General features: G+C 42.1%; 1 protein-coding gene, 1 long non-coding RNA gene and 1 other non-coding gene across 9 annotated transcripts in view; 2 read left to right on the forward strand and 1 right to left on the reverse strand.

Annotated features, from left to right (window-relative positions):
- The window catches only part of PTCD2 (pentatricopeptide repeat domain 2), a 115,420-nt gene that overhangs the window by 51,398 nt on the left and 38,248 nt on the right, over nt 1-25,774 (reverse strand). The window contains exons 10-12 of one of the 6 annotated variants that reach the window (XR_009610976.3): nt 20,877-21,017; nt 7,420-7,465; nt 1,996-4,674 (exon numbers count right to left, since the gene is read on the reverse strand). The exons of 1 other annotated variant lie outside the window; for it this stretch is intronic. Coding sequence is in view for 1 of the 5 variants with exons in the window: in XM_060635577.3 (XP_060491560.1) it covers nt 10,102-10,245 (144 nt within the window). In the remaining 4 variants the exon portion in view is untranslated. Of the gene's footprint in view, nt 1-1,995; nt 4,675-7,419; nt 7,466-10,086; nt 10,246-13,527; nt 16,619-20,876; nt 21,018-25,774 lie in introns of those variants that run through there. 4 more of the 6 variants (XR_009610977.3, XR_013556504.2, XR_009610978.3 and 1 more) reach the window with 4 other exon arrangements.
- On the forward strand, nt 1,990-2,096 carry LOC132682488 (U6 spliceosomal RNA). Its single transcript, XR_009611677.1, has one exon. It is a non-coding gene; the product is annotated as a U6 spliceosomal RNA (small nuclear RNA).
- Nucleotides 21,384-25,774, forward strand: part of LOC132681289 (uncharacterized) — a 29,719-nt gene continuing 25,328 nt past the window's right edge. The window contains exons 1-3 of one of the 2 annotated variants that reach the window (XR_009610982.3): nt 21,384-21,567; nt 21,752-21,915; nt 24,256-24,761. This is a non-coding gene — a long non-coding RNA (uncharacterized LOC132681289). The remainder of the gene's footprint in view (nt 21,568-21,751; nt 21,916-24,255; nt 24,762-25,774) is intronic. The other variant, XR_013556506.1, reaches the window with a different exon arrangement.

A 25,774-nucleotide genomic window follows, 5' to 3' on the forward strand; every position in this document is an offset into this window, starting at 1 on the left:
AAATCTACATATTCAATGCAATCCCTATCAAAATAACACCAGCATTCTTCACAGAGCTAGAACAAACAACCTTAAAATTTGTATGGAACCAGAAAAGACCCCGTGTAGCCAAAGCAATCTTGAAAAAGAAAACCAAAGCAGGAGGCATCACAATCCTGGACTTCAAGTTGTATTACAAAGCTGTAATCATCAAGACAGTATGGTACTGGCACAAAAACAGGCACTCAAATCAATGGAACAGAATAGAGAATACAGAAATGGACCCACAAATGTATGGCCAAGTAATCTTTGACAAAGCAGGAAAGAATATCTGATGGAATAAAGACAGTCTCTTCAGCAAGTGGTGCTGAGAAAACTGGACAGCAACATGCAGAAGAATGAACCTGGACCACTTTCTTACACCATACACAAAAATAAACTCAAAATGGATGAAAGACCTAAATGCAAGACAGGAAGCCATCAAAATCCTCAAGGAGAAAGCAGGCAAAATTTCTCTGATATAGGTCGCAGCAACTTCTTACTCAACACATCTCCGGAGGCAAGGGAAACCAAAACAAAAATGAACTACTGGGACCTCATCAAAATAAAAGCTTCTGCACAGGGAAGGAAACAATCAGCAAAACTAAAAGGCAACTGATGGAATGGGAGAAGATATTTGCAAACGACATATCAGATACAGGTTTAGTATCCAAAATCTATAGAGAACTTATCAAACTCAACACCCAAAAACCAAATAATCCGGTGAAGAAATGGGCAAAAGACATGAACAGACACTTCTCCAAAGAAGACATCCAGATCGCCAACCGACACATGGAAAAATGCTCAATATCACTCATCATCAGGGAAATACAAATCAAAACACAGGGAGATACAACCTCACACCTGTCAGAATGGCTTACATTAATAACTCAGGCAACAACAGATGTTGGCAAGGATGTGAAGAGAGAGGATCTCTTTTGCATTGTTGGTGGGAATGCAAGCTGGTGCAGCCACTCTGGAAAACAGTATGGAGGTTCCTCAAAAAACTAAAAATAGAACTACCCTATGACCTAGCAATTGGACTACTAGGTATTTATCCAAGCGAAACAGGTGTGCTGTTGTGAAGGGGCACATGCACCCCAATGTGTATAGCAGCACTATCAACAATAGCCAAAGTATGGAAAGAGCCCAAATGTCCATCGATGGATGAATGGATAAAGAAGATGTGGTGTATATATATACATTGGAGTATTACTCAGCGATCAAAAAGAATGAAATCTTGCCATTTGCAACTACGTGGATGCAGCTAGAAGGTATCATGCTGAGCGAAATTAGTCAGAGAAAGACAAATATCATGACTTCACTCATATGAGGACTAAATTAAATTTAATTTAATTTAAAAAAAAAAGACAACTGTGACTCAGAGCAGTTAGTTGGCTTGTCTACGGTCACACAGCCGGTAAGTGGCAGAGCTGAGATTCCTCCCAGATCTGCCTGATTCCAAGGCTCAGAGCCTTCTCTGTCATAAAAATGTGCTGTGGTCAGATACTATTCAGAGCCTTCCCAGGAATGCAAAAATAAGACTTGATAATAAGATTAGAATGTGAATTTCATGAAGGATAGACCACATCCATTCTGTTCCCCATTTTAACACCAAAACTCAGGATGGTGACTGGCACACAGTAGGACCTTCATAAATTTTTTCATTTATTAAGTGTTGAAAGCAACAGATTCTAGCTCAGGGCGGGGACATGCAGTGGGAAGTTAAATTTTTTTTTTAATGTTTATTTATTTTTGAGAGAGACAGAGACAGAATGCGAGTGGGTTAGGGGCAGAGAGAGAGGGAGACACAAAAGCAAAAGCAGGCTCCAGGCTCTGAGCTGTCAGCACAGAGCCCGATGCAGGGCCTGAACTCATGAACTGTGGGATCACGACCTGAGCTGAAGTCGAATGCTCAACCGACTGAGCCACCCAGGCACCCCTAAGAGGGAGATTAAAAAGACAACTCTCGTGCTCGCTTCGGCAGCACATATACTAAAATTGGAACGATACAGAGAAGATTAGCATGGCCCCTGCACAAGGATGACACGCAAATTCGTGAAGCGTTCCATATTTTTTATATTGAAAAAAAAAAAAGACAACTCTCAGGTGAATATAGGAACCTCCTGACAGTTTACAAAGATCTGATGTATGTGTATTTTTCTGGAGAAAGGGAACACAGCCTTCAACAGATTTTCAAGGGATTGTGACCCAAAAATATTTATAAACCACTGATAAAATCTATCCCCTTAATTTAAATTATGGGAAGAATAAGGCTCAGAAAGCCAAGTGATTGGTCCAAGGTTTTGTAGCTACTTAAGGACTGGATCTGAACGCACACCACAGATATACAGATCACCTGACCTTTGAACTTCTTCCAAAATGCCACCCGTAAAAGGATAATACAGTGTTGTAGGACTCAGCCACAAGCAAATCAGGCTTTCCTCTGAAATCAACATTCAGCTCCCCAACAGAAGATAGAGAGCTCTTTACAGAACAGGCTCACTGCTGAAACAAATAATCCCCAAATCTCAGCCACTTAACACAATTAAGACTTTATTTATCACTCTCATCACATCTGATATGGATTGTGAGGCTTTCCTCCAAGTGTTGATTCAAGGGCCTAGGCTTCTTCCATTGAATGGCCCCACCACCTTGGTGTCTTTTACCTTCAGGCATTCAGATAAAAAAGAAAGAGGGCATAGAGGGTAATGGAAAATACAACAGGGCCTCACTAACACCCACATTCCATGGTTTCAACCCACTGCAAGAGAGAGTGGGAAATACATTCTTCCTGTGGGCCCCGTAAGGTAACCAATCATGCTGGTTTGCCTGGGACTGTCCCAGTCTTAGCACCTGAAGCCCAACCTCCCACATGAATGAGGAGAGTTGATCAGCATAGTGCTGCAAGAAGTGGCAGCAGCTGTGGTGAACATCTAACAGCCACAGGATGCTTGATAGGGCCTAATAAATAGCATTATTTAGCCCCTGCTCAACTTCTGAAACAACTGAGAAATAAGAAACATAGATGGGGGTCACCTTTTTCACGAAGAAACCTACATCAGGTAACAAGGCTTTTATCTTTGGGAGGGGCTCCCTAATACTGAACCCCATAAGGAGGTAGACTTTCCCACTCAGGCAGTGCTGGACCTCTCACATGGGAAGCATGACCTTTGGCACACAGGAGAAATCCCACTCTCTGTGAGCAGGTCTACTGCCAAAGAGAAAAAAAGGAGCTGCCCTTGTATACCCATTTGTCCCCCAAAGTTACCAAGTAGAGAAGCCACTCTATCTTCCTGGAGGGTGAGGAGGGGAGGGGGTGAGTGAAGGGGGAGTGAAACCTGAGAATAAACTGAGGGTTGATGGGGAGTGGGAGGGAGGGAAGGATGGATGATGGGCACTGAGGAGGGCACCTGTTGGGAGGAGCACTGGGTGTTGTATGGAAACCAATTTGACAATAAATTTCATATTAAAAAAAATAATAAATAATAAATAAAAAAGAAAGTCCAGGCCACTGTAATGTTTGATCTTCCCTCATAAAGAAGGAAACATTGGCCAGAGGAAAAAGCATTCTGATGTAGTGAGGAGTAGACCACGGAGTCTAACTGCGTGACTTGAGAGTAGAGGGCACCCAGGATTTCACCCCCAGAGAACTCAATGACAGGACTGGAATGTTATTGTGCTTTAGTTGGAGAAAGATGCATGAACAGAAAGGCATGGACTAGAACATAGAAAATGGAATCTAGAACACGAGAAGCGGGAGGTGGCCACCTCAGCAAGCTCTAGTTGTGAGAGGAGGGAGGACGCTGTCAGGGCCTGCTAAAAACTGACATTGTGGAGCCAATTTCCCTTGTTTTGTACCTCGAGTCAATTGTCCGCCCTTCTCCACTAGCATCACCACCACCATCACCACCACTGGTATAGTTTTCACTGTAAGCTAAAGAATCAGCATTCCGGTTTGTATGTATCAATCTCTGTGACTACAGTTAACACAGAGTTCCTGGGAAGGAGAGACCCTCCAGCAGTATAGGACAAATCAGGTTCCATGACTGCAAGGCTGAAGATGAGGTCTTGGACCACCGTGAATTCCCACGGAATAAATGCCACTTTGAAAGGCCCCTTGACAGCTAACAAGTAGCTCTCTTAGACGATACTCCACTGGACCATGCAGGGACCAAACGTTTCCTTCAAACTGACATTATCCCAGAGTGTGTAACTGTAAGAAAATGCATGCTAATTCTAGACCAAAAGGAGATTATCAACTGCACAAATACTCCCCGGAGCTGATGCTATGGTACATGTTGGGAAGTGGGGAGAGGGGAAATGAAAGGCAATAACTTTCACTGGGCAACTGACTTGTTTTTTCCCAGGTCCTACCTACTTATTTTAAATAAAAAGAATAACCAGAGAACAGACAAGGGGAGGGTAAGTAAATTGACCAGAATCATAAAACTAGTAGCTCTACAGGATGGTATTCAAGCCTACGTCCATCTAGTTTGAAGAATAATAATGACAAAAGGAGATAATTAGTATAGATACAAAGTGCCCTTGTAATAAGACCTAGAAATTAGAATGCATAGTTACCTAAGAGACACTCTCTCCTCGTCTTTTTCAAACATTCAATAGATGCATGTTGTCTGAAATCATTTTTCAGTCCTACATGAAGGCAGAGAGATAATAAGCTCAATGAGAAACTCTGGGATAAAGGCAATCTATGCAGTGTACTTCCTGCTCCTGCCCCTGACCCACCATGTGTTATGTGTTTGAACAAGGGCTGGGGAAGTGATGGAGACTCAGTATTTATATGATTTGGTCCTGCCTTTGTGGAATCTTGCTCTTGGATTTTGAAAACGGATTAATTTCCAAATAAAAATTGCCACACTGCTGCTTAATATTCACTTTTTATAAACCTCCAACAGGAAAGATTCAATATTTGCATTGTTTTAAAAAATTTTTAATGTTTATTTATTTTTGAGAGAGAGAGAGAGAGAGAGAGCACAAGCAGGAAAGTGGCAGAGAGAGAGGAAGACACAGGTTCCAGGCTCTGAGCTGTCAGCACAGAGCCAAAAGCAGGGCTCGAATTCACCAGCCTTGCAAACATGACTTGAGACAAAGTCAGATGCTCAAATGACTGAGCCACCCAGGTGCCCCTGCACTGCTTTTTAAAAGAGCCCCTCAGTGGAGCATGTGACTAGAACCTTCCTCCTGGGCCAGAGGATGAGATGAAATGAGTCTTTTTTGGTGCAGATCCCGAGAACAGTGATTTAACTGGACTAGAAAGCCACCTTTGGTTAATGTAAAATTCCAGCTAGCACCCACACCTGTACCTCTGACTTTCCTTATTCCTTATGTCTCATCAGTGCTTCTCTAAGTATAGGCATCTGGACAAGTAGGGCACAATCTTCTGGGATGAATTTTCAAAATGCATCAGAATTAAATTTTTTGGGTAAACCTTAGGATTGAGAATCACTGCTTTAATCAAGGTGGTCCTAGTAGGAAAGCTGCCTTAAGCCTCACTTTGACTCAGAGTTTGGACTTTGTCTTGTGAGCACTGGGAAAGCACCAAAGGGATTAAAGCAGAGAAAAGACGAGGTCACATTTTGGACTGAAAAACATTAGCCCAGCTATAGTGTGAATAGACTGCTCAGACTAAGAAGACAAGATAGGAAGGAGGCTGTGGTTCAGGTGAGGGAGAATGTTGACCTAAGGTGGAGCAGTGCCAGTGAATGGGTTTGCGAGGCACCTAGGGACAAGAATCAACAGAGCCTGGAGACTCACTGGATGGAGGGTGGGGAGATCAACACATGCTGGAGAGGAAGAAATTAAAGATGAACCTCCTATATTTGAAGTGGGAGACACTAACATGAGCATCCGATTTTACCATAGAAATCAGATTATATCCAGATGCTCTGATACTTAGGGTTTTTCAAATATATCATACTTCTTCAATCTGTATGATATTAACTAAGTGATGGGGCTTTGTTTCATTTTACAATTAAAAAAAGGGTAGTCTTTGAAACAAAATTTTTGGCTTGGTTGGGGTGGGAGGGCCTTGATAATATAATTACATAATGTAATTAAAAGAATACATTGAGGCAGCTGTTGAAGTTATTTCTCTGTTTAGGTTCTCTGAGCAGTTGAACAATGAACCAAAGCTTCAGCTTTCATGCCATAGGACTGAAAATACCCTAGTCTCCTAACTTGAAATGTGCAAGTAGCACCATCTTTTTAAATATCATTGGTAAATCATCTCTTCCTTTTCCTCTCTGTCTCACTCCCTCTATCCTAGATTTTCCTGGGAAGCTTTATTTGGAGATTTTTAGTCCACAGATAGGTGATATCTGACTGGAACTGGAGGAATTGGGAGACTGAATGTAGCAATAGTAGTAAGGAAGAGGTAAAATCTGATCATTTGATTTTTCAGTTTCATTCTTTATATTTACAGTGGCTTCTTCTTGATTATGAATCATAAAAAATTATCATTATTGGAAATTCAAATAGTACTGGAAAGTATGATACAGAAAGGGAAAAATACTCTGTCATCCTGGGCTGCCTGGGTGGCTCAGTTGGTTAAGCATCCAACTTAGGCTCAGGTCATGAACTCATAGTTTGTGAGTTGGAGCCCCACATTGGGTTCTGTGCAGACAGAGAGAAGCCTGCCTGGGATTCTCTCTTTCTCTCTCCCTATCTTCCCCTCCCCCCCTCATACTTTCTCTTTCTCTCTCAAAATAAATAAAAAAACTAAAAAAAAAAATACTCTGTCATCTCAGCCTCACAGATAACCATGTTCACACTTTGGTATCTAATCTCCCAGATTCCTGCATTAACAGAGGATTAAGGTTAGGAAGGAGCCAGGCATTGAGGGGGCGGGGGCAGGGCTGAGAGAACATGTGTTCTTAAGAGAATGCTGGACGTGGTAGAGATGCTGGGGACTCCGTATATGCTAGAAAAAGGCATGTGAGGTGAACCTGGCAAGTTGTGAGGGTGGAAGCAGGAAGGGACCTTTCAGAGCACTGTGTGCATCTGTGTGTGCCCATGCACATGTACTCACTTGTGCACCTTTTAAAGAAATTGGATCATACTATGGATTCTCTTCCAAAACTTGTTTTTTCACATAGAGATCTTCCCACATCAGTACATTTAGATATAGTTCATTGCTTTAAAAAGAGCTATATATAGCACTCTATTATTTGGATGTACAAAATTTGTTGAACCAATCCAATTTTGATGCAAGTAATTTCCTGATTTTTGCTATTAAGAGCAAATGGACATTGTTAAATAAATGCCCATAGAAAAATTTCTGATGGCTTAATTCCTAGGATTGCTATCACTAAGTCAATGGCTATGCAGATTTAAAATTTTGCATTACCTGCTGCATACAAGATTGGCTTATTTGCTTACCCCCTTAGCAGCCTGGATGCAATTTATTTGTTGCCAATCTGATGGCCTAAAAAAAAAAATCTCATTTAAAATTTTATTTATTACTGGGACTGAACACCTTTTCATACCTTTCTTTCCTGTAGGTATTTATTATGTGAATTATCAGTTCACACCTTTTGTATCTGAATACTTTAGGTCAACTGCATCTCTGGGCCACTAAAAATTTTACTGTAGTGTTGTGCATCGTTTTACTAGAGCATTTGCTGTGTTGGAGGAGCAGTGAAAGTCAATGACCTTCAGTATCTTGGAGTCATTTGGGCCTTTCAGGTTTTACTAAAACTGCAGGGCATTTAATTTCTTTTATAATTACCTATATTTTTTCCTGACCTTATTCTGTTGACCCGTACCTCCTTGATCTGTGGACCCCCAAATTCTTAATTTCCACCAATTTAATCTTTTAAAGAAGAAAATTTAAAAGGCCATGTGGAATGCTTTGGGCTCCATGCTTTCATTTTCTATTTATGGATTTATGGTTTTCTGGGAAGGAGATACATCTTGCCTTTTGAATATGGTCTGTCTTCCTATTTCAACTTCACAGTTCTCCATCAGCAACCGGGAGAATTTGTGCCACTAGGAACCTAAATTAGTTCATGTGTCTGTTCCAACTAGCTTTGGACTGAAAAACACCAGATTTCCCCCCAACATTTTTATACTTAGCCTGTAGCTGGACAACCTGAAATAGTAAGTTTTCCTAAGAATTGTGTCACAGACTGCTTTCCAGATCATCAGGGATAAGAAAGAAAAACAAGGTAAGGAATTTTAAATAGAAATGTAAGGAGTCATTGGAGTCATAGATTTGGGATGTTTGGAGATCTTAGAATCCGGGCATTTGGAATGAAAATGCCCTTTTGATAAGGCACAAACCACTTCCCTTGTTTTATGGGCGAGACCCAGAGGGGTCGTGTGTGCCACCTAGACAGAGTCTTTCTTTTTTTTCTAGGCTGTCTCTTTCTTATCTAAACTGGAGGAAGAATTCTACCTAGAAGATTAATATGTTATTAATTCCAGAAGTCACTTTAGCGATCAGATGTCACAAGGGAAGAAACTGACAGAGAGTTGAAGTGACTTGCTCGGGGTCACTAATCACAGGGCACAGGTGGCATGCTTTCTCATTGCCAAAGACGGCTCTCTCTTCCAAGTCACCCTGGCGTTCCCACCAGGGATGGTCCCAGTCCTCAGAGAGGTGGGAACATTTTCAAAGTGTCAGACTGTGGTGGTTTCCTTCAGAAGTGAAGCGATAAGAGACTCCCTGCTGCCAGTGCTCTGAGAAAACATTAATCTGTACTGTAAGGTAGTCTAACCCTGCACTTATTGTGTCTTATTGAAAATGAATAATCCTCATGGTCTTATTGGTTTTGTGACTTGTGGAATAGTGTGTGTATTCAGAATAGGTGCATTTATATTCTTCAAGTAGTAAAATATCTCACTGCTTTCCTACTGTGTAAGCTGGTTCTTTTGTTTATAAGGAATACTCATGTAAGCTAGCTTGAGATGGGGGTTTTACTGTAGGAACTGAGACAGCTCCAAAGACTGAGACAGCCTGAAGAACTGGTCAACTCCAGTGACCCACTGCTCTCTCTATCCCTTTCTTATGGCTTCTCGCTTCTGCTTGTGCTTCTGTTCAGTTCTCCTCACTCTACTAAATTGGCTGATCCTGTTTATAAGATGTTTCTGAGCTTTAACTCTGGCTTTCTCATGGCTTTTGCTTACCATGTCCCTGACTCTCCCTCAGGGCATCCTCACGGGTTCTGCTCTTGTTGCTACAGGCTCATTCCTTCTGTGTTTCCTAGTTCCAATTCTTGAAAGACAGGGAATCTGATTGGCTTAGCTCATATTTTTGCACTGGAACATAAGTCATAGTTAGCCTCCAGACTATGGGATTGGCTGCCCCTCGGTCAGGTGCCCATCCCTGCACCAATCAGATGTGCACAAAGAGGGGTTCCCTCACATGACACTGACTGCCAATTTAGGGTCTGTTAATGGGTCGATTTCTTTCAAAGGGGCTGAGGAATCATAAGCACATCTAATGTCTCTGCTTTTTGTTTTCTTTTTAAGATTCCAGTATCATGGAACTGAATCTGTCAACTGGCCTCTTTTGTCAATTTTTAAGGTATTAGAAAAATGTGTTATTCAGGAATTTTTTCAACTATCTAACAGGGAGTTCTGGCAATACTGTGATTTCCCAACTGTGGACTGGTTGGCTCTTTTCCAAGTACTGGTATTGGGTTCATTCCCTTGAAACTGAAATTTCAGTGTGTCATTGCCAGAAATGAACCCATGTGCCTTGGCCTCTGAGTTTTGTCCTGAGAGGGTCTTGTGATTTTTACATTCCTGACCTGGCCCATTCCTTGCTGATAACTTTACTGCACCTAAGTCTTATTGTCATATTTAAACCATATTTTGTGACCCATTTGATAGGAGTTAGGACCTTGGGAATGTGTGTGGGGTTGGGTAGATATGCAGAAAAAAGGAATTAAGCTTTACTGAGCATATATCATGAACCTGATGTGAACATTCTCATTTTATGGTTGAGGGAACAGAGGTTCCTAGAAGATAAGGCACTTGCCCAATGACACACAGCAAGCAGGTAGTGGGGCTAAAATTTGACCCAGATCTACCTAATTCCGAATCCCACTCTCTGTATCAGGCTTTGGAGTTGAGTGTTGAGGAGCGGGGTAGGAAGAGGAGGCTATACCGGGTGAAGAGAATAGAGACCATCACAGGTAAAGGTACAGAGGCAGGCAAATAGGAAGTGAGGCAGAGACTCTTGACAGGAGTGGCAGATTCCTGCAGAAGAGAGAGGGAGATTAAATGTCAGAGGCAGTCAGATTCTTGCACAATATAAAGGCCAGCCTAGGGTGTAACTGACATTTTTGGAGGCCTTGGGGAGTTACTAAAGACGAAGCATGATGTGACCAAGGCAGCTGTTTAGATTACAAGGATTAGTCTGGAGACAGGTGTCAGAAGGATAGGAATAGGAAAAGACTTGAGGTGATTTAGGCACACATAGCTTTGGCGGGTCCCTGTAATCTTAGAGCATGTCTCACAGCTGGCTTCATCGTCTCAAGCAGGGACCCCTTTCAAGTCCTCTACCTCCTCGTCTTCTCTGTGACAGTCACAAGCTTGGAACTGTCAGTCCTCTGGGAAATGAGATCTCCTATAAAGCATCACCTTTGATGGAGAGAAATGCTGTTCATTTCTCATAATGTTTCCAATTCGAAGCTTCCAAGTGTTGCATTTTTTTATTATTATTTTTAAAAACAGAACTACTCCAAAGGGTAGTGAGCACTGGGAAGCTGAGGCTGTGGTCTAAATTTCCCCTGAAAGTCTTAACCACTAGTGAGATTTTGTATATGTATCATTCATATCATTTCCATCCTTGTTCTCTGTTCCTGTCACTCCAAGTGTGAGAAGAGATGGACGACTGAGATAAAGGAGAAGTTCCTAGGACTTTACCTTCTATTTCTCCTTTTTCTTTTCTATAGTAAAATTACCATGAAATTGCTTACAAGAAGTTGCCAGCAGTCTGGCTAAGCTACTCGTGGATTTATCTTGGGAAGAGTGAAAATCCGTAAATTTTATTTTCTTCCTGGCATTTTGCAGCTATCAGGGCTATTTATTTAATTTGGGCATGCCAGACAACATAAATAATGTTGGCACTGAAACAAGTCTTTCTGTCACTAGAGATTAAGTATCACGTTTGGAGGTGAGTTGGTTTGTAAGCTTTATTGCAGAGAAGACTAAAGAAGATGGAGTTTAACCCCTAGATCCCAAGGGGTCATGTAATAATAATATAGGTGGAAACCCAGTGGATAAAAATGGTGACAGGTTGACCTGCCTTTTCCTTTTACCCAAGGCTAAACTTGGAGCCTCTCTTCCTTGAAATAGCTCAAGTCCTAAAACAAACTTACAACCTTGACAAAACAGAGGAAGAAGTCCTCTGTGCAAAAGTTAAACTGGTGATTCCTCCCACTTAATGAAATATTAATGAAACCAAATCAAAAACCTTAATTGGTTTCCCTCAATGTGTACCGCACTATGCTAGGAGCCAACACTGAATACTTTTTCCTTAAGTTTAGGTACAGAGAAAATTTGTCCTTTCATAGTTAACAGTCATTATTGAAGCAGAGCTAAGTTGTTAAAATTCTGAATTCTATTTAACAACCTCAAGGATACAATCTTTACCCAGTGGTTTCTCTGATGAGTGCTGAAGTCAACTCATGTATTGTCTAGTGCTTAAAGCATAGGCCATTAGATGTTTCAGACAATATGAGACCCATGGATTCCTTAAAAAGCTGCCTTTTCTGGGAACTCTCTGGATGTGGAAGCAGGTCCTAGCCATCAAGTCATGGGGCTTTGCTGTCAGACATGGGAGAAGGCCAGGTGCTGGGTGAACCTTAAACTAATTGCTTAATCTGGTGGCTAGAATCACCATGTCTTCCTCTTGATCCCGTCACAGATACATTGGGTGGATATAAGGGTTAAAAGAGTTTTAGGTAGGAATAGTGAAAAATAGGATCTTTTCAACATAATGGAGTTGGTCCAGGCAAGCTTTGTGCACAGTTTTGTTGATATTTAGTCCTAATCCAGGGTAGTTGTGATGGTCATATCTATACGGTTTCTGTCTGTAGGAATTCCAGGATCCAGGGAAGACTAGCCATGGTAGATCTGTTGATTTAAGCTCTCTAGAAAACAAAGGGAATTGTGGGATTCTTGAACAATGAGAGTAGACTGTGTCTGTGCCATCCTCTCAGCAGGAAGAGGGATTCCAAGTAGGCAAAGGACTCTCTGATGTGAAGGAGGGCTCATATTCCCCATCTTGAGACATGCATTTTTCATAGTCAAGGAATGCTTTTGAGTACAACAGAGAGTTGTATCTTCCTGCCCAGGGACCAAGTAAATTCCTACATAGAGGCTGCCTCAAGGGGCCTTCAATGTCGGTGGTCACCTAAGGGTCAGACTATTCACTTATCTGGAAAAGTTGTATTTGCTTGGGGTGGGGGCTAGGGTACAAACCCTCTAGTTTTGAGAGAAACTGAGCAGAGCAGGGACTACAGAAGAATTGGAGATGGCAGGAAAGAATGAAAGCATTCATTGAAAAATGAAACAGTCTAACAGAACTGACAAATCCTCTGAGATACCAGCGATCACTGGGGAAGGGAGGGACTTAGGTTGAGTTACAGTAACACAACCATGTGAAAAATCAAAGCCAAATACCTTCCTGCCCATAATTCAAGCTTTAAATATCACCAAGGCCTGTGTACCCCCCAAAAAATGAGGGTTTCTCAATGTTCAGTGAAACGTTGTCTCCTTTAAGGTCATCGCCATTTTCATCCAAGTTTTGTGGTATAAAAGACTTGGGAAAGTGAACACAAGTAAGGGACTGGTCTGGGTGGTATGCTAGCTGCAGGGGGTCAGGGAGAAAAAAGAGAGTCCAAGATTAGCTCTTGGGGTCAGAACTGTATTTAGAGACTTGACCTATAGGCCTGACATGATTAAATAACATTAGGCAGTGATAGTCAACATTTGTCTAATGTGGCAAATAGCACCAGGGGGACCTTCTCACTTTCCTCAAGTTGGTTGCTGAGAATGTCTATCTTAGTTACCTCTTCAGTTGGAGGGAAGGACAAGTCCTAATTTGGTTAAAACCAGACTTCCTTATCCATTAGCTCTTGTGAACTGAGGTTGGTCAAGAACCAGGATTGACCATGTGGGACATATCTCTTTACTGATACTCACACAACCATATAATGACAGTGTATTGTTTACTTATTGCTCTGTAACAAATTACCCCAAGATGGGGTGCCTGGGTAGCTCAGTTGGTTAAGTATCCAACTTCAGCTCAGGTCATGATCTCAGAGCTCGTGAGTTCAAGCCCTGCATCAGGCTCTGGGCTGATAGCTCAGAGCCTAGAGCCTCCTTCAGATTCTGAGTCTCCCTCTCTCTCTGTCCCTCCCCTGCTTGTGTTCTGTTTTTCTCTCTCTCTCTCAAAAATAAATAAACATTTAAAAAAAATTTTAAAAACCCACAACAATAAGAATTTATTTCAGACAATTTCTGTGGGTCAGGAATCCAGGACATGCTTAACCAGGGGTTTCTGGCTCTAAGTCTCTCTTGAGGTTGTAGTCAAGATGTTGGACAGCGTTGCATCATCTGAAGGACCGACTGGGGCTGGAGGATCAGAGTACAAGATGGCACACTTGTATGAATGGTGACTTGATGCTGGCTGTTGGTAGGAAGTCTAGTTCTTCACCACATGGGCTTCTCGATAGGGCTGCTTGAAGTATCTTCATGATATGGTGTCTTCCTCTCCACCAGAGCAGATGATCCAGAGAGAACAAAGTGGAAGCCTCAATGATTTTTATGACCTAGTCTCATAAGCCACTCTGTCAATGCTCCGATGTCCTATTGGTCACATAGTTTGCCCTATTCAGTGTGAAAAAGAACTGTGGATACGAGGAGGTGAAAGTCACTGAGAGCCATCTTGAGCTACTCTACTGAGAATTTACCGTGAGACAGGCACCTTCCCAAGCATTTTACATACAATAACCCTGAAGGGTTATTCCTTATCATCCGTACTTTACAGATGAGGAAACTTTACAGATGAGGCTTTGAGAGGGTAAATGACTTTTGCAAGGATTTTCCATGCCCACTTTGCCCTTGATTTGCACTTCTAAAGAAAAAAGTTCATGCCACGCTTTTCTTTCATCACACAAGCACTGAGTGCCTACTATGAAACAGACTATTAGGATCTAGGAATCCAAGAATAGCAAGACCAGGCCCTGAGGCATGTGAAAGAGTTACATGTGGGGTGCCTGGGTGGCTCAGTAGGGTGAGCGTCCAACTCTTGGTTTTGGCTCAGGTCATGATCTCACGGTTTGTGAGTTCCAGCCCCACATTGGGCTCTGTGCTGACAGTGCAGAGCCTGCTTGGGATTTTCTCTCCCTCTCTGCCCCTCCCCCACTTGATCTGTCTCAAAATAAATAAGCTTAAAAAAATTTTTTTTAAAGAGTTACATGCACAAAGATAGTACATACACAAAGTATTTAAGGTATGGTGGGGCTCAACCAAGAAAGTAATCACTATTTTGTGGGTAGGAATACCCTTCTTGTAGGCTTGATGCTTGAAAGACATCTTAAAAGGGATCGGGCACTTTCTCAACCATGGATGCGTTACTACCTATAGGCCTGAGAATAGGAGTGGGACTTCCACTGATTCCTACATAGGGTAACCATCTTCAACTCCTAGTTTTGGTGTATGTTTGGTGAAGCTGGATGACACCTGATAATATGGTCTCGCGAATGGAGTCATGGGGTTCCAGAATCAGGACACAGGTTTCACACCTTGTTTTTCCACTAACCCCCTATGTGACCTCTGGGAAATTCTTCAAGTACATATGTCTTGGCTCTAGTTTTTGTTAAATGGGCATAAAGTAGTCTTTCCCTACATCATGCGAGAGAGAGTAGTAATGACAATTGAATAAGTTAAAAGATGAAAAAATTTAAAAAGTTCAAAGCTCTGCTTTCAAGAAGACTGAAGTCATCTAGTCATCTAGAACTGAGCTAGTTCTTCTGTAACATATTTCTTACCACTGCCACCCTGTCCTATGCCCACCATACAAACATGGAGAGGCCGTCATTTTGACTTCATTTTCACAGTTTAAATTTAGCCAAGGGGGAAAATAATAGCTCCTGAGGATGCTTGATGTAATAGGCAACCTCTGAAACACTTTAGAGACACTTCAATTGTCCATCCAAAGTCATGTTGCTGTAACTGTTGGATGATGATGGACAGAGAGAAAGAAGTGTAATGTTTGTGACTGTGACATCATTCGTGCTTTGTGTAGCTTTCAGGATGAGTACCAGGTAGATGACATGTTCTGATGTTCACTGTTGCAATACATTTCATTCTCTGAGAAGTCAAGGACATTCATTTCTGATGTGATAATCCTGTGGTTTACTATTATTATTGCATAAGCAGATGAGCAATGTTTTCCTGTGAACAGTCCTTTTCACACATATGTCGACCACAGAAGGATGCTGACTATCCTTACCCTGAACTGGATGCTAATGGGGTAGTATTCCAGATAAAGGTCATGGTCACTTTCCCATATATACCCTGGGCCCCATTGTCATCATAGATGAACAGACTAGATATTGAAGGGGAGTACAAAATTCCTCAGAAATAACAATTATTTCATATATGCATGAATCTGGTAACATTATTCCTATGAATAATAAAATAGGATACTGATCTCTTTTAAAATCAAGTCCCTTCGTTTCATTATGCTCTCTGCTCCTTTTCTCACCCTGGGCCCTGGAAAGCTAGCCCCACACTTTTAGGCACTCTCTTATCACTACACAACAGTGTCAGATTGATACAATGTTGTGACGTTGTATACACCCCAAAGGATGGTGGTAAGCCTGCTCCAATATACATCATGTTTTGAAAATACTTTCTCTCTTCTGCCCAAGGAGGCTCAAGCAATTCTGGGGTGAAGTTTGGCAACTCTGGATTGGGAAGTGAAGATCACCTTGTTCTATGGAAAGTGAAAGAGGAATCGAAGCAAGGAAGCTGAAACTCTTCATTTGGTTCCAGAATATCTACTTGCCCCTCTCCCTTGAACACTCCAATTACCAGTGGTCAAGGTGTTGTGCCTGGCACAATACTTCACTGTGGTTAGAAGAATAGATGTGCTAAGTATTAAAAGCCCATCATATTCTTCAGCAACAATTCTTATGTTTTTTTAATTAACATACAGTTAAATTAAATTCTTTGATGTGCAGTTTTATGAGTTTTAATGCCTGTATGGATTCATGTAACAACTACCACAATCAGGATACATAAGTTCTGTCACCCTCAAAGCTCTCATGCTCTCCCCTTGTGGTCACACAGTCTCCCTACTCTAAGCCCTTGTAACCACTAATTTGTGCTCACTATAGTTTTGCCTTTTCCAGAAAGACACACAAATTAAGTCAGGCAGTATGTAACCTTTTGAGACTGTCTTCTTTCCCTCAGCATCATGTCTTTGAGGCTCATCCACATTGCTGCACGTATCAGAAGCATATTCCTTCTTATTGCTGATTGCTGAGTAGGGTTCTATTGTCCTAAGGCACAGTTAACTTGGCACATTTCAGTATGGCGCAGGCCCCAGGAGCCCCTAGAAGAAATGGCACTTGGGTAACGAAGTAAAGAAGTAATTAATATTTACTTCTCGGATTCTATAGCTACTTGTCATACTCATGTTGGATGATCATCTGGAGATAAAAAAGAATAGGCAGTTTTTATTCCAGAGACCCAGGTTTCCCAGTGTAGGTTACTGGCACCATCTAATGCAGTAGTAACCAAAAGAGGGATATTGCCCCCCCACAGGACATTTAGTGATATCTGCAGACAGTTTGATTGTCACACTGCAGGAGTGCTACTGGCATCTAGGGTGTAGGGGTCAGGGATGCTATTAAACTTCCTACAATGCACAGGATGCCTCCAAAACAAAAAGTATTGGTCCAAACGTCATTAGTGCCAAGGTTGAGAAATCTTGGTATAATGTATCCCAGACATCTCTTTAAAAAATACACTTAATGTGTTTTGGGTTGGGCCAAAAACATCAGCAGGAGAATAGTAGGCTTTTTGAAGGCAGTAATTACTTTTCTCCAATTTTTAAAGGATATTTATTTTTCAACGTTTTTTATTTATTTTTGGGACAGAGAGAGACAGAGCATGAACGGGGGAGGGGCAGAGAGAGAGGGAGACACAGAATCGGAAACAGGCTCCAGGCTCCGAGCCATCGGCCCAGAGCCTGACGCGGGGCTCGAACTCACGGACCTCACGGACCGCGAAATCGTGACCTGGCTGAAGTCGGAGGCTTAACCGACTGCGCCACCCAGGCGCCCCACTTTTCTCCAATTTTTAAATAGCAACCAAGGAAACAAGAGTCAGAAAGACGAAGAGAGTGATTATTCAAACCTATAAAGAAATTGTTCAAACCTCCTTCAAACAACTCTCATTTACCACACAAATTGTGGATCCCCTAGACAACTGTGGTTGCCTATCTCTGTACCAATACATGTCCTATCCTCTGCCTGAAATGCCTTCACAATTCTCTTAGCTTGGAGAACTCATCCCTAGGGATCACTATCTTTTGATGCCTTGGTCAGGTATCTTTCTTTATGGCTCCCAAAACAACTGTCATGAAGAACATGACATTCTTCATAGCACAATTTAATTTATTGGTTTCTTGTCACTGTGCTATCTTCTGCAAAGAGTCCAATCCCTGGCACAAGTTGGTGCTCAGTAATTACTGAATCAAGAAAATAATTTTTTAGATATATTTGGATACTCATTCATCCAGATGCTCAACCATTTAATAAATATTTATCAAATACTAAGTGCCACGTAATATGAGTGTTGGAGATATAGGAGTTAGCAAAAGGCATTAAATCCCCTGTCCTCATAGGGCTTACATTCTAGAGCAGCGGTTGGCAAGCTTTTTCTGTAAAGAGCCAGATAATAAATATTTTTGGCTTCATGGACTATGCAGTCTCTATTGCAACTACTTAACTCTAAATAAAACAACCAAACACAACATGTAAATGAACACGAGCAGCTGTATACTAATAAAACTTTATTTACAAAAATAGGCAGCATTTTTGTAAATAAAAAGGACTGTTATGATTTAGCCCTCATACTGTAGTTTTTCAGTTTTAGAGAGAAATCAAATAATAAATAACTAAATATAAAATTCAAGTAGTAAAAAAAAAAAGCAGAATAAGGAATAGCAAGAAGAGAAGGTGGAATTTAAAGCAGTTGGTCAGGGAAGGCCTCTCTGAGGAGATGACATTTGACAGACATCTGAATGAAGTGAGGGAGCAGGCCAGAGGAAGAGCCAGTGCAAAGGCCCTGAAGCAGGAATGTGCTGGGGGTCTTCTGGGACAGTAAGAAGGCCAGTGCAACAGGAAAGATACAAGCAAGGAAGGTAAGAGTTGAGGTCGCAGAGGTCAAAGGGACCAGACTGGGTTACCATGTGGCCCTGGAGTTGATTCTCAGTGTGATGAGAAGCCTGTGGAAGTTTTGAGAGAGGTAATAACCAATAAGAAGGGGTCAGGGTGACTTTTGACATCCCCTACTTGTCCATTCCGTGGATTTGGGTCAATTAGGAAAAGGAAAATCCAGCCTTGGGTTTTAGTCTCCACTTAGTCCCTCTGACAAGCGTCCTTGGGATTGTTGGGATACAATTCGGACAGCTGTACATCATGGTCCTTAGTCTTATGTGCTGCTGAAGTTGCCTAAGAAACCCCAAATCAAATGGTATCAAATAGTATTCTTGAGACTTTCTAGAACTTTGACATCTTTCATACGCAAATTAAAGCAATGATTTCTGGGGCCCCATCTCAGTGTTTTGAGGCAAACAGGAGGGTGCTGAATCTTAGAGGTGCCCGTTCCTTTTCCCCAGGGGTCACATCCAATTCCTGAGACCTTTCACCTCTCAGACAAGTACTTCCTTGTCTTCATTTTGAGATAATGTAGAGCAGTATAGATGAAATAGGACAGAGAGTAAGCAGCAAGGTACCTATCTAAGTTATGGAAACTTGTGTAAAAGAAACCTTGTGGTGACAATGATGGTTTCACTTCCTGTTCTTTGTTGAACTACAGGTTGCCAGGAAAGCCCTGTCACACATTTGCATGCAGGTTAAATTTCTCAAAACCTGAGCCACAACAGCTTAGTACCTATGGGGAATATGATACAAATGCTGCTGTGCTGTGGTCATTGTCAGTGGGTAAATTTCTTTAGCAACTTGATGTGGCTGTTTTATTGGATCTGACTGGAACAAATCCAGTCATGGGCTATTTGTTAGTTGCTTTTCCTTCCTTTTGACATACTGTTTTGGACAGAGAGTCTGAGAGACAAGATGGAGAAACAAAATACATTTTCATTATCATTAAATACTACAGGGGCTTCCAAAATAACCCTAGACAAACTCATCATGGGCCAGCATCTTTTACTTTTCTATGTGCTTTTGGAGGTTTTGACACCACGGATGAAAATGTGCTTTCCAAACAGTGTGGACTTTACCTAAAAGTGTTGTCAACTGAGTCATAATGAGCATCGTGGTTCATTCTTTTCCCATTGTTGTCTTCATTAGGTGTACAATTTTCCCTAATCTCACATGCATACAGTCTTTGACTTTTTACCCACAGGTCTGATTAAGCATCTTCTATTCATTTATCAATGTCTAAGAATGAGCAAATGGGGATCAACTCCAAAATAAATATTCCTCTCCTAGTTGCCACGGCCAAATGAAATTTGATCTTGGCTTAAAACAATAAAGATGGAAGTGATGAAATAATATTAATTTTGTGCTAATAAGCATCTTCCAAGCTATAACAGAGGATGGGAAATGTAGTCCCAAAATTGGACTTTAAACCTGGATCTGAACTGCAGAGTTGTTAGTAGGTATCTTTTTTTTTTTTTTCCCCAGCGTTTTTTATTTATTTTTGGGACAGAGAGAGACAGAGCATGAACGGGGGAGGGGCAGAGAGAGAGAGGGAGACACAGAATCGGAAACAGGCCCCAGGCTCCGAGCCATCGGCCCAGAGCCTGACGCGGGGCTCGAACTCACGGACCGCGAGATCGTGACCTGGCTGAAGTCGGACACTTAACCGACTGCGCCACCCAGGCGCCCCATTAGTAGGTATCTTAATATTAGGTCTGGAGATGTTAAACTGGCACACACATTGTTATTTCTAATCTGTCCTCTCTGTTTTCCGGGCAAAATGGACAGTTGCTAAATATTCTCTGTTGAACGAACTGGGAAAGTGGAAATGTACCCTAGGTTGCAGTAAAAGACAGTTTTAGCAGGTTAATCTTGCCCAAGCCCTACTTTGAGGGACTTAACTCATTTGGAAGGCTACATAAGACCCTGGGTATGGGAGTTATATTTGGGGAGCAAATGGGCAGCTCCAAATGGTTTTGTTGCCTTTCTACAGAATATAGCCCCAGAGGCGCTAGTGAGGAAGATGGGGTTTAGGCTTGTTGCTTGCTTCTATCAATATGGCCTATTCAGACTTCTTCCCTTAAAATTAGAGCTTTATGCTAGGGAGAAAACAGGACTGAAAACAAACTGAGGTTTCTCTTAAGTTCCAGTAAAGCAGCCTCCACTCTGAGTCAGTGAGTGAAACAGTGAGGGCACAGGAAGCTAAATTCCGTCACCGAAGAGCCCCAGAAAAAGGGATCTAAAATACTTTTTTTTTTCCAAAGGAGAACGCATTAATAAAATGATGGGGAAGACACAAAACAGAAGAACAGAGAAAGAAGAAAGAGGAAGTAGAATTCAGGAGGAAAAAAATTTTAAGACATTAGCCCATTGAAATGTGAGTAGAAGGCACAATCACACCCAACCTACTCCAGCCCGGTTTACCTGCCAAAACTTTAACTCAACGACATGGGACTCCCATCAGCTATTTGTCTCAGAATCTGCAAAATGAAGTCAGGAGATTTGCTAGTACCAATGGTGTGCTGGTTATCTTTGTTTCCCCCTATGTATCCAGGTGTTTTGCACCTGAGGAGATTCCAACAGAGTGACATAATCAATAACTTATAAGCCATGTCTACAAATGCAAAGTGAAATGTGGAATTGAGATGGTATGGAGGAGGAAAAGATTTTAAAAATGAACCTGAACGATCCACATGAATAATAGATTTACACTTTTGTTCCAGAACCATGGCCCACTGAGATTCGGATTTTGACTCTAAGGGGATAACAAAGGTTGTGGGAGCCCAGGGATACAGACGTCCAGAGTTGCCATTCATACAAGTTGGTTCACTGGTTAACTGCTTAGCTCTCGACCTTGTCAAAACAGATCCTGACTGACTGAGTGAGCTTCATGACACTGATTCTTTACTTGCAATATACGCATTATGTCATAGTGAGATCACCTCCACTCTGTGCAGTGTAGTGGAATGTTACCTTCATATGGCCCTCTCTCTACATCCAACATCTAATGGGATAAAAGCCTGCTAACACAGCATGTAAAGACAGATTTAGTTTTGGCCACTGCATTCCAGACTCCTAGAGGAGTGTGACCAAATGCCCATCAACCAGGTGGACGGTGAGTTTTTCATTTCATAAGTGAGAAAAATCAAAGACTATATGTGCGGAATAGCATGTACTATAGGATTTTCTCCTGGGTCTTCTTTTCGGTACCTTTATCCCTGAACTGTTACACCCAAGCCATACCAACTCAGTAGGCCACATTTAGACTACTTAACACTTTCTCTCTTTAATTTCACCAGTGGCACAGAATCTCTTCCAGGTACTTCTGGCCGTTCCCAGAAGTAATCTACTGAAGACTTATGAGCAAAAGTCATCTTCAGCAAGAGCACCCACCGCTCGCCTCTTCCTGGGTCTCGGGTGTTTGTCAGGACATCTTTCACCAGAATCCCGACCCCAGCTCATGGTAATAATTAGTACTCTGTGAAATCCCAAAGTATATTAAAGATGTGTGATAATGAAAAGTTGATCTTCGACCTACTCTTAGAAATGGACAGGGATGAATACACCAGAATACTGAGATCCCCCTTACTTTAAAGGAGAAAGCTCCAAGTAACTCAGTGATGATGGCAGGAAGAGACAGGTTGCTGTTTGATGGATTTGAGTAGGGAGAAAAGACAGAACAAATAATTAAGAGCCTAATTTCTTGTTTGGTTATTTTTTTTTAACATTTATTTTTTGAGAGACATAGAGACACAGAGCACAAGTTGGGGAGGGGCAGAGAGAAGGGGACCCAGAATGTGAAGCAGGCTCTAGGCTCTGAGCTGTCAGCACAGAGCCCAACATGGGGCTCGAACCCACAAACTGTGAGATCATGACCTGAGCCAAAGTCAGACGCTTAACCGACTGAGCCACCCCTAATTCCTTTTTACTTCTTTCCCATACCAATATGATTTTAGTAAATAGCAAACCATTCATTCTGGATTTTTTCCTCTTAATTTAGGAGGAAACCCCTTCCCAAGTGAGACAAAGGCTCATTCTTTTTCTTTCATAAGGAGCTGAAGATGTTTTTTCATGAAACATCTAGCGTATGCCCACATACACTTGCATCAGAATGCTATCTACAGAGGATCATCCTGTTTTCTCTCTTCTAAAAACACCCTTTCAACACGAGAATTCTCAATATGAGTGAAGGGAATATTCTGTTTCCTCCCTGAAGTCTATCTACAGCTACCTTTGCCTTCTAGCCTGCAACGTGGACCTCTGTTCTCCCTGAATTCCAGAAATGAAAGATGCCTTCAAAAACGAACACCTTTTAAAAATAGTGACTATGGGCGCCCTCTGCTGTCTACTTAAGTTGTTCAGCTGTATATGAGTGGTAAGAGCAAAGCATGAAGCTGGGGAGGGATTACACCTTACACAAACATTAAGTATATATGTGTGTCTATGTGTATATAGCACATGCATATATATGTATGTATGTGTGTATGCATGTATATTTTAACCTTTTTCACTCAGTGGCCCCTTCGAGGTTCTGCTGAAAAGTGCACATATGAGCATGTGCATGCACACATATACACACAGCCACCATTTGGACACACAATACAGAGACAGAATTAAAAACATGAGCTCACTGTCTCTCTCTGTCCCAAAAATAAATAAAAAACGTTGAAAAAAAAATTAAAAAAAAAAAAAAGGGGCGCCTGGGTGGCGCAGTCGGTTAAGCGTCCGACTTCAGCCAGGTCACGATCTCGCGGTCCGTGAGTTCGAGCCCCGCGTCAGGCTCTGGGCTGATGGCTTGGAGCCTGGAGCCTGTTTCCGATTCTGTGTCTCCCTCTCTCTCTGCCCCTCCCCCGTTCATGCTCTGTCTCTCTCTGTCCCAAAAATAAATAAAAAACGTTGAAAAAAAAATTAAAAAAAAAAATAAAAACATGAGCTCTGGCATCAGACCACCTGTGCTTGCCCACTCCCTGATATTACATCTATGGTCAAGAACTTAACTTCTCTCAGCTTGTTTCCTCATCGGTGAAATGGGGTTTTCCTGAACGTTAAATGAGATACTGTCTACCAAGTGCTTGGTACAGCCTCGCAATCATTAAGTCTTATTATGTGTTAGCAGGTTTTTTAAATGTTATAAACCCTAGCATACAAAGCATGTTGTTGTGAAATTCCCTGTTACTTCAGCACCAATGTGTCAAAGAAATGGCTCTGCTAATCTAAATTGGAAATGACATTTCCTCTGCTCTCCATAGTTTTAAAGAGGATGATAAGCCCGATGGCCCCAAAGCCTCATGTGGAGTTGCTTGATCTCTCCTGGCTTCTCAGTGAGCAGCATTCCTATTGAATTATCTGTGGATGTGCACGTAGCCATCATGGCACTGGCTACAATCAGAACATACTCTTTCAACTGATACTAATTCAGTAATTCCCAGCCATGAAAGTGAAGGAAGGCCTCCTTAATCCCCTTGAACCTTAATGGTTATATAATGTGCCCCACCGGAGTGCAATGGGGTCCATCAGGAGGCTCTGCTGCTGAGCTGCCAGGCATGTCCCTTGGATTCGTGGATTTAAAATCAATTCAAGTTGTAGGGCAGTCACTTTGTGGAGGTTCTGTCTTCCTTTGTGATGTCACTTGTAATTGGACGGGATGATCTTGCTGACTGGCAACAAGGGAGATCTGTGGAATGTGTGACGTGGTGCTGCTGGGCTCTTCTGGGTGAGGAGGTTGGCCTGACTTGGGATAGGAAAAAGGAATCAGCAAAGATGAAGGATGTGAACATCACTAATCAGGCAATGCATTTCCCAGGCAGGCCTGCAGGTGACAGACCACGATTCCTCGATGTCTTCCAGGTGGGCTCAGGAGCTGCTGGTGCATTTTCCTCTCAGAGCCTAATCAAATGAGGTCTTCTATCCCAGACACCCGGCTTTGGAGTATTTCAGCTGTCGGGCACTGATTAGCAGCCAAATGTGGGGTTCTTTTCTTTCTGCTGGGCCTTCTTTTCCAGACCCCACCTTTTTTTTTTTTTAACGTTTATTTATTTTTGGGACAGAGAGAGACAGAGCATGAACGGGGGAGGGGCAGAGAGAGAGGGAGACACAGAATCAGAAGCAGGCTCCAGGCTCTGAGCCATCAGCCCAGAGCCCGACGCGGGGCTCGAACTCACGGACCGCGAGATCGTGACCTGAGCTGAAGTCGGACGCTCAACCGACTGAGCCACCCAGGCGCCCCTCCAGACCCCACCTTTAATCACTGTGGTAAATATGCCCCTGAGGCTCGTGGAGGTCACAGTCCCAGAAGATCAACTCAGTAAGGTACGTAAGTGGGTAGAATGTGCAGTTCAGCAAGGTTCTGAACTCTTCCGTTAGCAGCTGGGAAAACTCGAGTAAAACTCTTGTACCCTCCCCCTATTCCCTTTTCTCCCCAAATCACTTCTGTCTCAGATTAGCTGAGAGCCTGGAAATACTGGAGGGAAAACCCCATGCAGTGAAACGAAGATAAAGGGCTCTGGTCAGTGTGTTAATGCACACTAGTCACCTACACCCCCTTCTTGGGCATTCTACTTCTCTAGGTCTCGGCTGTCTTATGTAAAACTAAGAAAGAGCAACCAGTTTATGAGAAAGTTGTGAAATACTCAAAGCATAGCATGGGAGGCCATACACATTAACTAAAACATGCCAATTAATTCACCCTTTCAAAAAATATAAAGGCCACATTATAGTATCATAGTATAGGAATATGCTACACAGGCACTTTGGGGTCATAAAACACAGGTAGGATAGTTTGTCCTTCAGGAGACACTAGATGTACTGTACTTGGAAAAATTTCTCTAACAGCACAAGGTAATGCACTTTACATGTCAAAATGAACAACACAATTGGTGCTATGAAAGACCAGAAAAGGTCCTCTCTTACTGTGTATGTGCACGTATTTTCACAACGCATGCCACTTATTATCTATTCTACAGAGTGAAGTAAGTATCACCCTGGCCTTACCCCAACTGTAACAATGTGGTCACCTGCAGGGTTACTCACTTAATGTCTGTTCCTCTTGGAGAATGCCAAGTTCATGAAAACAGAGGGCATTTTTTAATCCCCTTGTTTTGACACATTAACAACAACAAAAATTTCAATCAGAATTACACCAATATCAAGTTTTGCTCAAGATATTTAAGCGGTTTTTTTTTAGCGTTCATTTATTTTTGAAAGAAACAGAGTGCGTGCAAGTGGGGGAGGGGCAGAGAGAGCAAGAAAGGAGACAGACTCTGAAGCAGGCCTGGAGCAGTCAGCCCAACGCCGGATGCAGGCCCGAACCCACAAACTGTGAG

This window comes from Panthera onca, chromosome A1, assembly GCF_046562875.1.
Source record: "Panthera onca isolate mPanOnc1 chromosome A1, mPanOnc1 haplotype 2, whole genome shotgun sequence".
NCBI classification, from domain to species: Eukaryota; Metazoa; Chordata; class Mammalia; order Carnivora; family Felidae; genus Panthera; species Panthera onca.